At 48.3% G+C, this 15690-nt stretch overlaps 1 protein-coding gene and 1 pseudogene across 1 annotated transcript; one reads left to right on the top strand and one right to left on the bottom strand.

Annotated features, from left to right (window-relative positions):
* Nucleotides 1–700: 700 nt before the first annotated feature.
* LOC108509796 (feather keratin Cos1-1/Cos1-3/Cos2-1-like) lies at nucleotides 701–1411 on the top strand. The gene is given in 2 exon segments (XM_017839378.1): nucleotides 701–817; nucleotides 1082–1411. Coding segments are annotated over 2 exon segments (447 nt in total).
* A 7449-nt stretch (nucleotides 1412–8860) lies between these two features.
* LOC108509795 lies at nucleotides 8861–9591 on the bottom strand (annotated as a pseudogene).
* Between the last annotated feature and the right edge of the window lie 6099 nt (nucleotides 9592–15690).

The following is a 15690-nucleotide window of genomic DNA, read 5'->3' as shown; positions in this document are numbered from 1 at the left end:
GCTTGAACACAAAAGGAGTTTGACTCAATTAATGTTTGACTTCCCTTGTGCCACACAGACAGTCTGTTCTACATCTCCAAGCAGAGCACAATCCAGATCCCAGTCCCTTCACTCCAGCATCCATTTGAGGCAAGGTGCTGCAACTGCCTCACTCAGCACTAGGTTGATGAGCTGTTGAAGTGCATCTGGCATTGGCCTGGACATGAGGAGCCCCTGTCCCATCCCAGGCACAGCAACACTCCAGCATAAGGGGATCAATTCAGGGGCTTCAATTCAGTGGTCTGATAGAACCACTCAAAAGTCTGAACGCTCATACAAGGACAGGAAAAGTTTAGCAACTGGGGACTCTGCTGAGGAGATGCTGGGATGTACCCCCACACGGCAGTCCTTGGGTGTGCAGGTGAGAAGAACAAGAGTGATGACCATTTCCTGAAAACTTTACCACAAACAAGACCACAAGAATGAACATCACCTGCCTGCATGAGATGCCAACAGGCCTTGAACTGAGCATTCTGCCCATGTTGACATGTTAATGTCCCGGAAATCCTTGGGCTTGCCCTCCAGCACTTACAGAAGCCCTCAAGCAGGAAAGAATGTTCCATGTGCCAGGAAATGAAAAGGCAGCAGTGCAGGAAACCAGGACACAGCCCCTACCATTAGCTGGGATGGTTCACAACTGACATGAGCTGGTCAGAAAATTATGACTTGCACAAAGGTGCAAGATGTGGGCCTGGGGCAGTGCAGGACTGCTATAAAAGGCAGCCCAAGCCTCTGCTCTCTCACCCACTTCTCTCACCTCCTTCTCCTTGGGAATCAGGTGAGTGGGAAAGCCCTTCTTCTTTGCCTGCTACAGCTGACATGAGCTGTGCTAGGCCAGGGCTGGGAGCTGCTTCTGCTGGGAGAGGGAAGGGGAGAGAAGGTGTTGTGCAGAGAGAGGCTGGGACTTGGCTGAGGAGGCTGCTGGGCTTTGGGCTGGGCAGTGTCATGTGGGGCAGGAGGTGCCTTGTCTGCAGGGGGGTTGGGTGCAGGGCTGCTTCTCATGTGTGTCTGCTTTGTGCCTTCTCCCTGCCCTGTGTGCCAGGTGCCCCTGTGAGCCAGAGACATGTCGTGCTGCCAGCCCTGCAACCCTTGCTGCCAGCCCTGCGGCCCCACCCCGCTGGCCAACAGCTGCAATGAGTGCTGTGTCAGGCAGTGCCAGGACTCCACCGTAGTCATCCAGCCCTCCCCCGTTGTGGTGACCCTGCCTGGGCCCATCCTCAGCTCCTTCCCACAGAACACCGCCGTGGGATCCTCCACCTCCGCTGCCGTTGGCAGCATCCTCAGCTGTGACGGAGTGCCCATCAACTCCGGGGGCTTTGACCTCTCCTGCATCACCAACCGCTATTGTGGCAACAGATGCCTTCCCTGCTAAAGCTGCTGGCAACATCCTGGGGCAAGAACCTTCAAGACCTCACAACATGGGGCTGGACAAGACATTGTATTTAAAGCTTCAAGCCATTGTTCCCTTCTTCTAGTCTCTGCTCTCTCTTTTTCCTTTGCTTTCTGTGTCTCCCCAGGCCACCCCAGGGGGGCCTGTCACCATCCCTCCCTCTGCAGGGCAGGCAGATGGACACCCTGCAGGAGCTCCAGTGTCTTAGTGACTGCTGTTAGTGCCTTCTGTGAGCTGCCTTTCTTCTTAGGCTCATTAAATTTTTTGCATCCCAGCCTGGGCCCGAGTCCTCCTTCATTGTCTGACATCTCTTACATTCTGCTCAAGGAAAAAGGTGGAGGAAGGAGAGGGTGGAACTCAATGCAGTGCATTTTACTTTTCACAGATAAGTTATACAGCACCTCTTAATTCTGTGCTGCTTTTTAACAGGAGCCATGCAAACTCAGTGTGACCTCTCTCTAAGGACTGCACCAGTTCACTCTAGCCAGCCCTCACCCCTTACCTTGCTACCTAGACAAATTTGAGGGCTGGGAAATCAGCAGCTGTATGAAGCTTATAATTGATAATTGATAGATTCTGTATTTGCGATGGGGCCACCTTGGCTGTATGGACAGACTGGGGAATAAGGTGCTGGAGAACACCACTGCAGAAAGGGATCTGGGAGACTGGGTCAGTGGCAAGTTGGATATGGGTCAACTGTGTGACCTGGCAGCCAGAATGGCCAACTGTGTCCTGGGGGGCATCAGGCAGGGCATTGCCAGATGGTCAGGGGAGAGGAATGTCCCACTCCGCTCTGCACTAGGGCAGCCTCACCTAGAATACTGTGGCAATTTTGGGCACTGCAATATAGGAAGGATATAAAGCCATTAGAGAGCATCCAAGTAGGGCCAGGGAGATGGTGAAGGGTCTGGAGGGGCCATACGAGAAGCAGCTGAGGGCATTTGGTTTTTTCAGCCTGGAGAAGAGGAGACTGAGGTCAGACATCATCGGGGTCTGCAACTTCCTCACGAGGGGCAGCAGAGGGGCAGCTCCAATCTCTTCTCAGTGTTGACCAATGACAGGATATGAGGGAAGGGCATGAAACTGTATCAGTGGGTGTTTAGGTTGTATATTAGGATAAGGTTCTTTCCCTAGAGGGTCTTTGGGCACTGAACAGGTTCCCCAGGGCAGTGGTCACGGCCCCAAGGCTGTCAGAGCTCAAGGAGTGTTTGGACAACACTCTCAGGGACAGAGTGGGATCGTTGGTTTTCTTCTGTGCAGGAGTTGGACTCGATGAACCTTATGAGTCCCTTCCAACTCAGGATATCCTGTGTTTCTCTGATTCTAGCTTTTGTGAGACAATCCCTTGATGAGCAGTCTCTCCCTTTCTGCCTGAGACCTGTGCAGAAGGAACAACCCCTCAGTAGCTTTTCCTACTGACCTGGGGTCAGATGTTAGGGAGGAGGAGCTATTCAGTCCAGAAAGCTGTGGCAGAATCACAGAAGATGATGCACAAGGGGAAATGTGCTCTTAGACCACTCACATTCCCACTTCCCACCTGTGCCCACATATTCCAATCTAATTGTCATTTAGTCTTACAAATTTCCTACTTTTCTCTCATGATGCTCTTTCACACACACCTGTAGATACAACCAAGCACAGGGACAGAATCAAAACCGTCATGCCATTGGGTTGCCAGCTGCTGCATTTTATCCCTTCTATATATGTCAGAGGAAAGCTACTCTTTCACCTTCCTGCCTCTTCCCTAGACATATTCAAACTCTTTTCTTCAGATGCCTCCTACTCTTTGACATCTTCTGTTTTTTTCTGTCCTGTCCCTGATGATCTTCTGCCATCCACTGCTCTGCCAGATTTGTCTGCACCCAGCCCTGTCATGGAAAGGGGAGGGACTTGACATCCATCTGTGTCTGCTTTGCTCCTGGGTGGAGAAAAGGGGTAGACGGAACATCTGAACCCCATGGGTGTCCATCACTCTCTCCTTACAACTGCATTTTCTCTCCCTTGCTCCCCCCAGATGGAGGACATTCCTCAAGAGAAAGATCTCTGTAAACAGCACATGCTGCAGAAACCCCCATCCAGGGAGAGACACAATCCCTCATTGCAGCAGGAGGATGACAATCCAACACAACCCTATGCTGTACAAACAGCCCTTCTCTGTCCTTTCACATAGGCACACAAACATCCTCTGGCAGCCTGTGCCACACTGACCTCCACACTCCACCTCCTTGGCAAGTCCAATGAAAACCCTGTTTGAATCCCTTCCAGTAAATGCCAAGGACATTCAGCTCGGAGCACTCCTTTACTACTCTGCTAGGGGCCTCTGCTAGTGAAGTGAGCAGGAGTTGCAAAGTTTCAGTTGTCAGCACAGCAGCTTTCAGGATCACATTGTTCAGGGGGGATGGGAAGCCCAGCGGACACAGGAGACAGGGATAAAACTTTCCTATCTACCTCTGGAGTCAGTCACTTTGGATACTACCTTGCATCCACTCAGGAAATTCTCAGTAGTAGCCAGATAGGATAAAACTGCTACCAGAGCATGGAAGGAGCAGGAGTGAGGGAGCTGGCTTAGGGATGGGTGCAGGTGTGGGTAGTGGTGTTCCCAGGAATGTAAGCCTCTGGGGAAAGGAAGGCTGGGGGCTGCTGGAAACACTGATAGTAAACAACTGAACTTGGCAGGAATCACACAGGAGGAGTCAGAGCAGGCAGCTGCAGCTTCTGCAGATGAAAGGTGTCACCTGGCAAAGGCCAAACCATTTTGCCAGGAAGCTTGCTTTTGAGAAAAATCTGAGAGGAGGGAGAGTGGGTGGCTTCCCCTGTGTGGCGATGCCAGCTGATGCAGTTCCCCTCTGCTCTCTGAGGCCATGAGGCCCTGAAGCCTCATATAAGGCCAAATGTTTGAGAACCACTGCTTCCAGGCAGGGCCTCATTTGAGGCTTGTGGAGAGATAGGTTTATGCCATGGCTAGATTTCTGTGTCGCTGTTGCTGGTGGGGATTCTTGGCCCTTCCAGAAATGATGCTGTTTTCTGGAGCCATTGACTCCAGCCCTGACATTCACCACCTTCCTTATCCCAGCCTCCCCATACTCTGATTCCTCTTGCCGTAGCTCCTGGCTCAGGTCAAGGACCTAATGGGGCAGAGGACTCCCCCATCCCCATAGAACCACCAGAACCTGTAACCTCAGAGCTTTTAAATGAGACAGGAGCAAGGACCCTGGGAAACAGCTCAGTCCCTGGAGGCTTCCTGGTGGTAGCATGAAGTGTTTCCTGGTGGTAGCATGAAGTGTTTCATCTGGGTTTGAGATTCTCCTCAGTGAGACTTGAGTGCTGTAGCCTTGCCTGTGTCCCCTCAATGCCTGGCACTGCTGGGGAGTGTAGGAGGCCAGAAAACAAACGGCTGGTGTGCGTGTGTCTCATACAGCAATAGCAGGATAGCAGTGCAGCCAACCAAGGACTGTTGGTAAGAAGACACTATGGGAAAAAAACAGGATATGGCTGGAGAGGGGGCCAGACAGAGGTAGGGCAGCTCTTTTCTGGGACAAACATCTTTTTTCTGGCTCCTGGAGCACAACACAGTACAGAGCAAGCACAGGAACAAGGTCGAGAGTCAGGCATGGACTGTTGACAAAAGGCTGACCCAGCAGAGGGGATCATTTGTGCAGTTTTAGGAGTCTGTTTATGTGCAGAAAGAAGTTACAGAATCTCCTGCTTCCAAACGAATATCTGATGTAGAATATGCAGTTTTGAAATAAGAAAATGAAGTACTAAAATCATCACTGGCTTCTGAGAGGGAGACTGAATTAAAACTGGGAATCCATTTAACTGAGAATGATCATCTTAGGACTGTTCTTGCTTTGGCAGAGTGCAGGGAAAGACAATGATTGGAGAATTTGGATAGGAAAAAGCATAGGAGAGAAAAGAGAGGCAATAGAAGGGAGAAAAGCAGCTGAGTTATTACTGCTATTTAAAATCGAGCAACTTCAGAAAAAATTACAGGAAGAAAAAGAAAAATAAGCAAAACTTGGAAGAAAAGTTAGAGATGATGCTTAAGCAACATGCCAATGCACTCAGAATTGTACAGATTAGGAAACTAACTGTATCACCTGAAGGCTGGGATGGAATTATAAGGGGTGATCCCTGTGATAATGAACTAGGGGGAAATTATTCTTTATCTCTTTCAAATTCACCCATGTCTGATGCCAGATCCACATCAAAACCCCGAGGAGGAGTGGGAAGCCAGACATGAAAAATGGCTCATTTGATCTTCTTCAGGGGCTGATTTGCAAGAGCATTATGCTCACAAGCCAGACAAGATTGAAATCCAGCAAGTAGAATCCTCTCAATTCACTCACAGTCGTCACCCGGACATTTGGATTCCACTTGGTTCTCATCAACTGTTAATAACATTTCTAATAGATACGGGAGCACAACATTCAATACTAACACAGTGGGATGCTGAGAAGCCGCGTGTGCGACCTGGACAGCAAAGATTTAAAATCCCTGTAGCAAATGGAACAAGGGCTACACGTGAACTGCTGAGGTTAATTATGGCTCCTTGGTGAGAAGTGGATGTCAACCACTGGCTTTTTAATTGAAGATCACAATGAAACTATTTTGGGTTTTGATGTTCAGAACAATCAAACCTGGCGTCCCATCCCTGGATGGGAGTGTGTGGTCCTTCTGTTCCAGTGTTAACCCCGACCCTAAAAGAAATCCAGAGGCTGCAGAGTGCTTGCTCCATGTGGCACCTGCCCTCTCTGATTCAGGGATTGCTGGATTTTTACAGTGACATGAGGTGGGATTTCTGTCCTTCTGGCTCATTTGCCCCCACTAACAGCTGTGCTATCCACTATTGCAAACCTGGCAGCCACATTACCAGCAGCTGTGGAGTGCTGGCATTGACAGGCTGGGAACAGATCTGGAGAAAAGATGGCCTATCACTTGCTCACACTCCCTTTCTAATTCTCTTTTCTGGCCAAATGGACAGTCGTGGTTTACAGTTTATTCCAGCTGTTTAAATGCCAACAGCACACCTTTAACTGCTGCTGTGCTAAATTCTGCAGAACTTGTAACTCAAATTCAGAGGGCATCCCACTCCTGGATGGCAAGCCTGGATGTAAAAGAAATGGGGTTTTATGTTTCAATGCCAGGAACATGACAAAGCTCAATCTGCACTTGCCTGGGAGGGAGGGCAAAACAGCTTTATCAGACCCCAAAGGGGTATAAACATTCCCCCACATTCCCCCATGACTGCACAGGCTGTACTTGTCAAAATTTTACAGTGTCACTCCCTCTGGACATGTAAATATGTAATTTTCTAATTTCAGGAGGCCCCCCGAAAAGGTAGAGGAAGCAGCAGTGTCTGAGATTACTCCTGAGGAATGTCAGGGTCAAATAGGCCCTGATGGACCAAAGAGCTCCTTATTATTCAACTCAACTGCATTTCAAGAGACAGAATAGAGATATTCTGAGTGGGAAAAGAAACTTGTGGTACTTCTCCAAGCTGCTAAACAACTTGGGAGACTAAGGGGAGACCTGTCTGGACCAACTCTGCTGAGATTTGTAATGTTGTCGCTTTCCAGGAATGTTCCTGGGAATGACACCAGCACATCCCACTGAAGATCAAGTTAACCACCAAAGGTCTGCTTATTCTTCTTGGAGGATAATCATTGCCAGAAGGAAACAAATTTGCTTCACACATCAACAAGGTCGACCCACAGAATGGAGACACTCCCTCCTTTTGTTTATGCTAATCAGGATGGTAACTGTGTGCATTCTGCCCCACAAACACTGCTCAGCTGTGGGGGCATTTGCTGGGGCAGCAATTACAAAGGAATGAGATGAGGACAATTTGCCTACTGACATTCCAAAGATAACCTATGATAATGCAACTAAATTGGAAAGGGAATTCCACTCTTGGTGGCAATTAGGTATTGTCACTTATGACCCCACCAACAGTAAACCACAGTTTTTGTTCTAACAATGCACAGTGTTTTGGTATATCCCATACACCCGGTCGTTGTGTCAGGAGTAAATCCCAAAGGTGCTGCACTTAGTCCCCTGGAACACAGAGCGTGGGCCTGATGGGATGGCTCTGCCCGTATGGGAAACCCTCCTAATTTGGTATTTGTAGACAATGTTATTGTTACAAGTTATTATTATTGTTACCCCAAGGTTTGTGTTTGTAACTTTGTTGACATTATGGGATGTGATTTTAGTTATTCAGCTCCTGCTGTATCTTACCAATTGTTATGACTTAATTGTTAAGACCTGCAGCCTATTCCTGTGGGAATGAATCTTGCCTGGATGAGAAAACTGCCCTTGAAACAAGGTCAGGAAAATGGACAGAAAACTTTGAGTACCATTCTTCCTGATGGAGAAGAAATCCAGTGGGTGAAAAAAGATGGAGAACACCATTTTGAGTGGTCACCAACAGCAACTGGAATACTTAATAAGATGTTGCATCCTGTGATTGTTCATCTAATATTAACCTTTTTGCCTTTTATTTTGGTAATCAGATTGTATATTAAGATGTGAGGGATTAGAAAGAGATTACCCTAAAAGCTGAGAGATTGCTCATAGAATGCTTTGTTCCTTTCTCTCTCTCACTTTCTCTTCTTTTCCCTTTTCTTTGGGTCAGATTCATCCAAATATGAGAGAAATGTTACGAATTAATAGTAAAGCCATAAGTCATTTGTATAAACTCAGCCAAAAGTCATTTCCCACTGCATATGTTGAGTACGGCTGATACCAATCCGGACTTGTGAACTACCCTGAATCTTAGGCAGGAGCTGGGTCCTGCCTGTGCTGAGGGACTGTCTGAGGTACATTTCTCATCTGCCTGTGCTCCTCTGTGCTGGCCATGGACCCCAGAAAAGGGAATGAAGGGGACAAGAAGATATGATGTTGTGGGCTGTGCCCAGCCACTGCTGTTTCCCTTGACCACTGCTGTCAGCCTTTGGTGCCATGGTCTTGCTGGTGATCTTTGGCTGTTGAGTAGCCAGGGATGTTTTTGGCATCTCCCAAGGAAAGGGCACTACAGGGAGTTCCATCATATGCTTCTTCCACCCTCTTCCCTAAGCAATATGGAAGGCTTTCCACAGGATGAAGGAAGACTCAGAGGCCCAGGCTTGGATGAACAATTTTATTGAGTCTAAAGAAGAAAAGGAGTTGGCTCACAGGGAACAGGAGGAGCAGCCGCTAAGGTGCAGTGCAGCTCCTCCAGGGTGTCCATCTGCCTGCCCTGCAGAGGGAAGGAGGACAACAGGTTGCCCTGGGCTGGCCTGGGGAGACACAGAAAGCAAAGGAAAGAGATGGAAGAGTGGGAAAAGGAAACTCTGAAGCTCTAAACAAAATGTCCCAAAGCTCTATCTCCTGCCCAGCCACATATTGTGAGGTCTTGTAGGTTCTTGCCCCAGGACGTTGCCAGCAGCTTTAGCAGGGCCGACACCTGTAGCGGTTGGTGATGCAGGAGAGGTCAAAGCCCCCGGAGTTGATGGGCACTCCGTCACAGCTGAGGATGCTGCCAACGGCAGCGGAGGTGGAGGATCCCACCACGGTGTTCTGTGGGAAGGAGCTGAGGATGGGCCCGGGCAGGGTCACCACAACGGGAGAGGGCTGGATGGCAACTACAGAGTCCTGGCACTGCCTGACACAGCACTCATTGCAGCTGTTGGCCAGCGGGGTGGGGCCGCAGGGCTGGCAGCAAGGGTTGCAGGGCTGGCAGCACGACATGTCTCTGGCTCACAGGGGCACCTGGCACACAGGGCAGGGAGAAGCACAAAGCAGACACACATGAGAAGCAGCCCTGCCCCCAACCCCCCTGCAGACAAGGCACCTCCTGCCCCACATGACACTGCCCAGCCCAAAGCCCAGCAGCCTCCTCAGCCAAGTCCCAGCCTCTCTCTGCACAACACCTTCTCTCCCCTTCCCTCTCCCCGCAGAAGCAGCTCCCAGCCCTGGGCTAACACAGCCCATATCAGCTGAGACCTGCAGTGAGGAAAGACGTGGTCTTGAAGCAGGAGGAGAAGGAGAAGAGGCTTCCCACTCACCTGATTCCCAAGGAGAAGGAGGTGAGAGAAGTGGATGCGAGAGCAGAGGCTTGGGCTGCCTTTTATAGCAGTCCTGCACTGCCCCAGGCCCACAGGCACCTTTGTGCAAGTCATAATTTTCTGACCAGCTCATGTCAGTTGTGAACCATCCCAGCTAATGGTAGGGGCTGTGTCCTGGTTTCCTGCACTGCTGCCTTTTCATTTCCTGGTACATGCCAAGTGCTTTCCTATGTGAAGGGTCATTTCCCTAGGTGCTAGGATGAGAGGCTCAAGGATTTGTAGAGCAGAAAAATGCCAGTGGAAGAAGGTGCTTTAAATCAAGGAGTTTTGTCATCCCTTGTGGGCAGGTGATTTGCCCCAAGGTCATTCCTGTGGTCTTGTTTGTGACAAAGTTGTCAGGTAATGGACACTGCTCTCGTGATTATTGTACATGTGCCCAAGTACTGCCATGTGGGATGGGGGGAGAATTGGAAGGGTAGAAGTGAAAAAAGTAATGTCTTTTACAAAAAAGACAGTTTAATAATTAGATACCAGTTGAAAGGAGAGGGGAAATAAAAAGAAAAATGAACAACAAAGAGGAAGAAAAATATTCACCGAAAGAAAACAAGTGATGCAAAAGAAAACAATTCCTCGCCACCTGTCCCAAGTAACAACAGCCCCCACCAACTTCACCCCCCCAGCTTTATTGCAAAGTGTGATGCCATATGGTCTGGAATATCCCTTTGGTGAGCTGGGGTGAGCTGTACCTGCTGCATTCCCTCCCACCTTGTCCACCCCCAGCCTTCTCAGGGGCGGGTCAGTCTCAGGATCAGAAAAGCCATGTCACTGTGTAAGATGTCAGCTCAACAACAACTAAAACATCCCTGTATTATCAACACTGTTTTCGCACTGTTCCCAAACATAGCCCATATCAGTTACTTTGAAGAAATGTAACTATCCCAGGCAAAACCTGTGCACTCCCTGGCTTGTCTATCCTGATTTGCTGCAGACATATATAAGATGAGCTTGATCCAGAAAACAAGCAGGACAACGTAAAACTGTGCACATTACAGACCTATTGTGTGAAGTGACACAGGCAGGAGACCAGAATAACCACAAGACCATGGCTGAAATGCAAAGAGTAAATTTATTTAATTAGCTTGCTAATCAGAGAATCCCAAAGCAACATGTGGGTGGAGACAGAGAACTGAGGACACAGCACCATCAGGCTCAGCTCATCCCCACTGCCAGCGGGGCTGCTGTTTGCACCCATTTATCAAGGGCCACACTTTGTTTACCTCCATGCTGTGATCTCCCTGTGCTTTTCATGGTCTCTGAGCTTTGATCTCTCTCTCAACAGGGAGCTCAAGCATGACACTCAAGAGTGCCTCCACTTCTCTGGTAAAACCTACATTATCTCCCCACAGAAATCTACTTTTCAAAACAGACAGAGGATAAACAGCAGTAGGCATAATATATGGTGTTTCCCAGACTGATATTTCCAGGCCTTGGCATTCTGCTTTTAACCCTTTCCTCCCAACATTCCATCCCCACATTCAAGAGACCACCTACGCCTGGGCTGGAAGTGTGGGACAGGGTAATTTGTAGAGGCATTTAATGGAGCATATGGGGGGGGGGGGAAGGAGTAAACACATAATGCTCTAACGTAAAAGTCCCAGTCCTCCTGTTAGGGAATCAAACCACTCAGCTGGTCAGGCACCACCTTAGTCTATGTATGAAGTCTTGTCAATGTCAAATGTTCCTCTCAATGCAGCTGGTTCAGCATCACGTTGAAGCAGCACATCCTGTCAAATTCGGAACAGTGCATGTAGTGCTGAGGAGGTGTCTCTGCAGCAACTGGACTGGTGAGATTCCCAGGTGTAGTGCAGGTACTTCCACATTCAGGGCAACAGTTGCCTTTGATGTCCAATTCAAACCTCAGGGAAAGAGATACTTCAGGTGCTCTCTATTTGCCACATGGAGAAGAAATAGAAAAAGTTACTCCACACAAGTATTTACACAGGAATCCTGCAGAAATGTATCCAGAGTATGTGCATGTCGTATAAGTTTGCAAAGCATGACGAGCCAGCCCGTAGTAAGGAAGGAAAATGGGAGTGTCACCACCTTCCAGTAATACACACGCTGTTGCCCCAGCTCCCTCAGCTAAAATTACCCCAGGCCTGGTAACTTGAGATGGGCCGATTGCCCACACAGGTTTGAGCTTTTTCAGACTGAACTTGAATTTGGTGGTGGGTTTGTGGCACCAATAACAGAATTCTAGCATTGTCCTCCTTAGATAAGGCCCAGATACTTGTCAAAGATACCTGAAATACAAGAACTCAAGAATCTGATAGTAACAGAGGCTGTAGCATAAGGGGATAAATTGGAGTACAGGTCACTTGCCTACCCATGAATGAGGATGGGGATGTGCACAGTCACACTATCTTGGCCTATGATTCTTTCAGTTTCTTGCAATGCCCAAATTGCAGCTAGAATTTTGTTTTTCATTTGGGTATAATGTGTAGCAGAGCCTTATAATGCTTTAGACTGAAATGCTATGGGTTCTTTCTGATTTTTAGGCCCTCTTGTCTGCCACAATCCTACCTATGTCATCTAGAATTGCTCCTCCTAGCTCAAAAGGATATCCTTGCCTAAGGCTGTACAATTGCACAGGCTCAATCAAAGCATTCTTGCAGGCATCAAAGGTTTCTGGTTGTTACTTGTCCCATTGCCAAATAACTTTCTTCCCAGGCAATTTCTCCAGAGAGTGCAGTAACACTGCCAGGGTGGAATAAAACTTCTCCAGTACTCTTAAAGGCCCAGGAAAGTTTGCAGTTGTTTCAGTGTAGTTGATACATGTAATTGTTGGACTGTTTGCTGTACCATGTTCAGTGTTTCTCTAGGCTACCCATGCCAAACTATTCCCAAAAATTGCACAGTAGTACTAGGGCCCTGTATTTCCTTTGGAATAACTGCCCAGCCTCAGTCCTGTAAGTGGGTTTTCAGCAATTCAGCAACTGCCTCAATTTCTTGTTGTGCCTGTGCCTTAATCAATAGATCATCAATATAATGGTGAACAGCAATAGCACCCAACAAGAGCTGACACATGAGCTGTCACCATCTGGTGGCAAATGGAGAGACTGTATTTATATAACAGAGGTAATACCTGAAAAGTATATTGCTTTTGCTGCCACATAAAGGCAAACTGGTCCTGGCTTTCTGAAGCAATGGTTCTTGAAAAAAAGCATTAACAAGGTCCATTACCACCTTCCAGGGCTGTAGATTTTTGCTGATTTTTTTCCTCTGGTACTGTAACTGCAAGTCGGGGTGTCTTTATCAACAGTAATCAACAGTGATTCTCCAAGTAGCATCTGATTTTCAAACAGGCCAAATGGGGTTGTTGAAAGTAGTCATGGTTTCTGTAATGATTTACACTCGGAGTGCCTGAATTGTTTGAGTCGTTTCCTCTTACCCCCCTGGAATGCAATACTGTTTTACGTTCACCACCTTGGCAGGTGCTGGCAGCACAAGAGGGTCCCACTTCAGGAACCCACACAAAATAGTTATGGATCAAGTGGCAAATCCTGCCTGAGGAGTCCCAAAACAAAAACGACCGTTCAGTGCTTCAATGGTTTGCCCTGCCAGCACATCAATGCCCAAGATATATTCTTTTATTGGGGCAATTAACACCTTCATGACAAATGGGGTGGTGTATCCTACCATTAAAGTAACTGTGCTCTGAGGGTGGGGGTGGAACTGCTCCCCAAGTTGCAGATGTGGGCATTAGGAGCAACATCACTGTGTGATACAGTAACTTCTGCGCCTGTATCCACCAGAGCTGGCACATGCAAAGTTCCTGCAGGTGGCCACTCCACAGTCAAGAGGAACATACAGGTGTTGGTCCTGCTCCCAGTGAGAGGCTACAGTGGCAGCAATCTGGGGGGACCCGCAAACCCACTGTTTCCACATCTGCCAGGAGTTTTTGTGCTCAGAAGTGGCAGGAGGGATAGTGGGGGGATTGTTTCTTTTCACAGGCACTAACCTTTGCCAACAGTGAAACATTTCTGATGTTGTGATTCCATCTATTTCTGACTGTGGAACACTGGCTTGCACAAGATAATTCAACATTTGTCTCCTACTCACCCATGAGGTGACTCTTTCTGGCTTTGCCAGTTGATTTTCTCTCCCTATCCAAACAGCTGGCTCTGACATCACAGCCCCAATACCCCTCAGGGCATTTGTTAAGGCACTTTTGTCATCAGTAGCATTCATGACTCTTGATATAATCAGTGGTTTCAATTTATCAGGAGCCCCTTTCACAAACTGAATTTTGTTATTTCTCATAACTGCTGCTCCGTCTGGATCAGATCCTGTGCTCTGGGCCTGAGCTGCCCCATCTGCCACAGTGAACCAACACCTTCTTCCATGGTGCACCAGGCCCCAAAGGACAACACTGACTCAGCAGGATCTGCATGTGCTGTTAAAGCTGCTGCATGTGGCCACTGATACAGCGTAGGGGCGACAATACCCCTGGTATTTCATAGCTGAGCTCACCCCTGTTGGATTTGATTATCAGTGGCTATAGGAGTTAATAGATCTTTTTCACCCACTAATAAGTGAATAAAGACAGCAGCACTGTCCCAAACTTATAAAACCTATGGTAATATGCTCTCCTTGCTCTTCTGTCAATAAGACTCTAAAAACTCCTATAACTCTTTTGGGGAATAGATCTGTGTGACCTGTACCACCCTGTCTGGCAGACCCTGCTGTCCCTCCATTTCTATGAGTGGTCATGTTTTTGCACTTTCTTATCTTGCAAGCCTATCTCAAACTCAGTCTTGGAGTCCAAATATTTCCATCCCACTTCTTGGCATCCCATGGAGGTTTCTAAATAAGACCATGGACTTCAGAAGTTAAGACCTTACTTTTCACATACTTTGGCCCTCGTTTGGTGACAAAATGTGCCACCAGCCATGCTACAGTGCATTGCTGCTCACAACACCACTCCTTTGGAACAGTAAATGCATCTCGTATGAACTCCTTTGCAGCCTTTGGAGCCCCAGTTTCCTCTTTCAGTGCTCTCAGTGGCTCCATAAGGCCATAATCTCATGATCAAGAGTTCTAAGACTGGTAACTAACAACCATCACAATTTCCCTGCTAACTTGTGAGGGGACTTCCAGGCCACTTTCCACTTTAATCCAGACATAGCTAACGCAACTGTCTGTGGGGTACCCACCTCCCCAGCACCTATTTAAGGCCAGGCCTCCAGCAGAGCCATTGTCACTAGGAAAGCGCCTACAGGAGTCCAGCGCTCAGTGATGAGCCATTCAAAATGTGGGGAGTCACTGCCACGGCCTTGCCAATCCCAGACTTTTCCTGAGCCATGGCATGGCTGTTCATAGATTCTGCTGACCACGCCAATTGTGTGAGTCAACTCAGGCGACCAGATGGAACAACCAAAAAACCATGGTTGAATGCAAAGACTAAATTTACTTGATTACCTTGCTAAGTGGAGGATCCTAAAGCAACGCTCAGATCTCCTTGCCATTCTGCCAATTTAAATCATTTCCTCCCAACCCAAGAGATTTATAATGAAATAGAATTTCACAGAGGCATCACCCATGTGACAAGTGTGCTCAGCAATGGGCAGCACTGAGACTCTTTTGGAGACAGTTAGAACTGACTCACTCACACAGGGCAGGAGCCACTGGACTCTTCTCACAGAGCCCAGCCTAGCAGCCTTCCCCCCAGCTCCCAAACCTTGCCACATTTACACAATACAGGGGGTCCAATGCAGAGTGAATGTTGACTGCAGCAGAGTGAAGCTGACAGTGAAGCCAGTCCTGATGGTGAGACCGATTATACTCTCATGGAGCTGCACATTCTCTCTGCAGAAGGATCTGGACAGGCTGGATACATTGTCCAATGCAGCAGGGTGAGGTTCTACAAGACCATATGTCAGGTCCTACACTTTGGCCACAATAACCCCCTGCAGCTCTACAGGCTGGGGGCAGAGCACTTGGAAAGAGGCCCAGTGGAAGAGGACTTGGGGCTGCTGGTGGATAGTGGCTGAACATGAGCCACAGTGTGCTCAGGTGGGCAAGAAGGCCAAGGGCATCCTGGTCTGTATCAGGAATAGCGTCCAGCAGGAGCAGGGCAGTGATTGTGCCTGTCTACTGTGCGTTGGTGAGGTCACACCTCGAGTGCTGTGCCCACTTCTGGGCCCATCAACT

Source organism: Lepidothrix coronata, unplaced genomic scaffold (genome assembly GCF_001604755.1).
Source record: "Lepidothrix coronata isolate B3197 unplaced genomic scaffold, Lepidothrix_coronata-1.0 Scaffold406, whole genome shotgun sequence".
NCBI classification, from domain to species: domain Eukaryota; kingdom Metazoa; phylum Chordata; class Aves; order Passeriformes; family Pipridae; genus Lepidothrix; species Lepidothrix coronata.
Note: the sequence above shows the minus strand (reverse complement) of the source record. Positions and strands in the feature narration are given on the sequence as shown.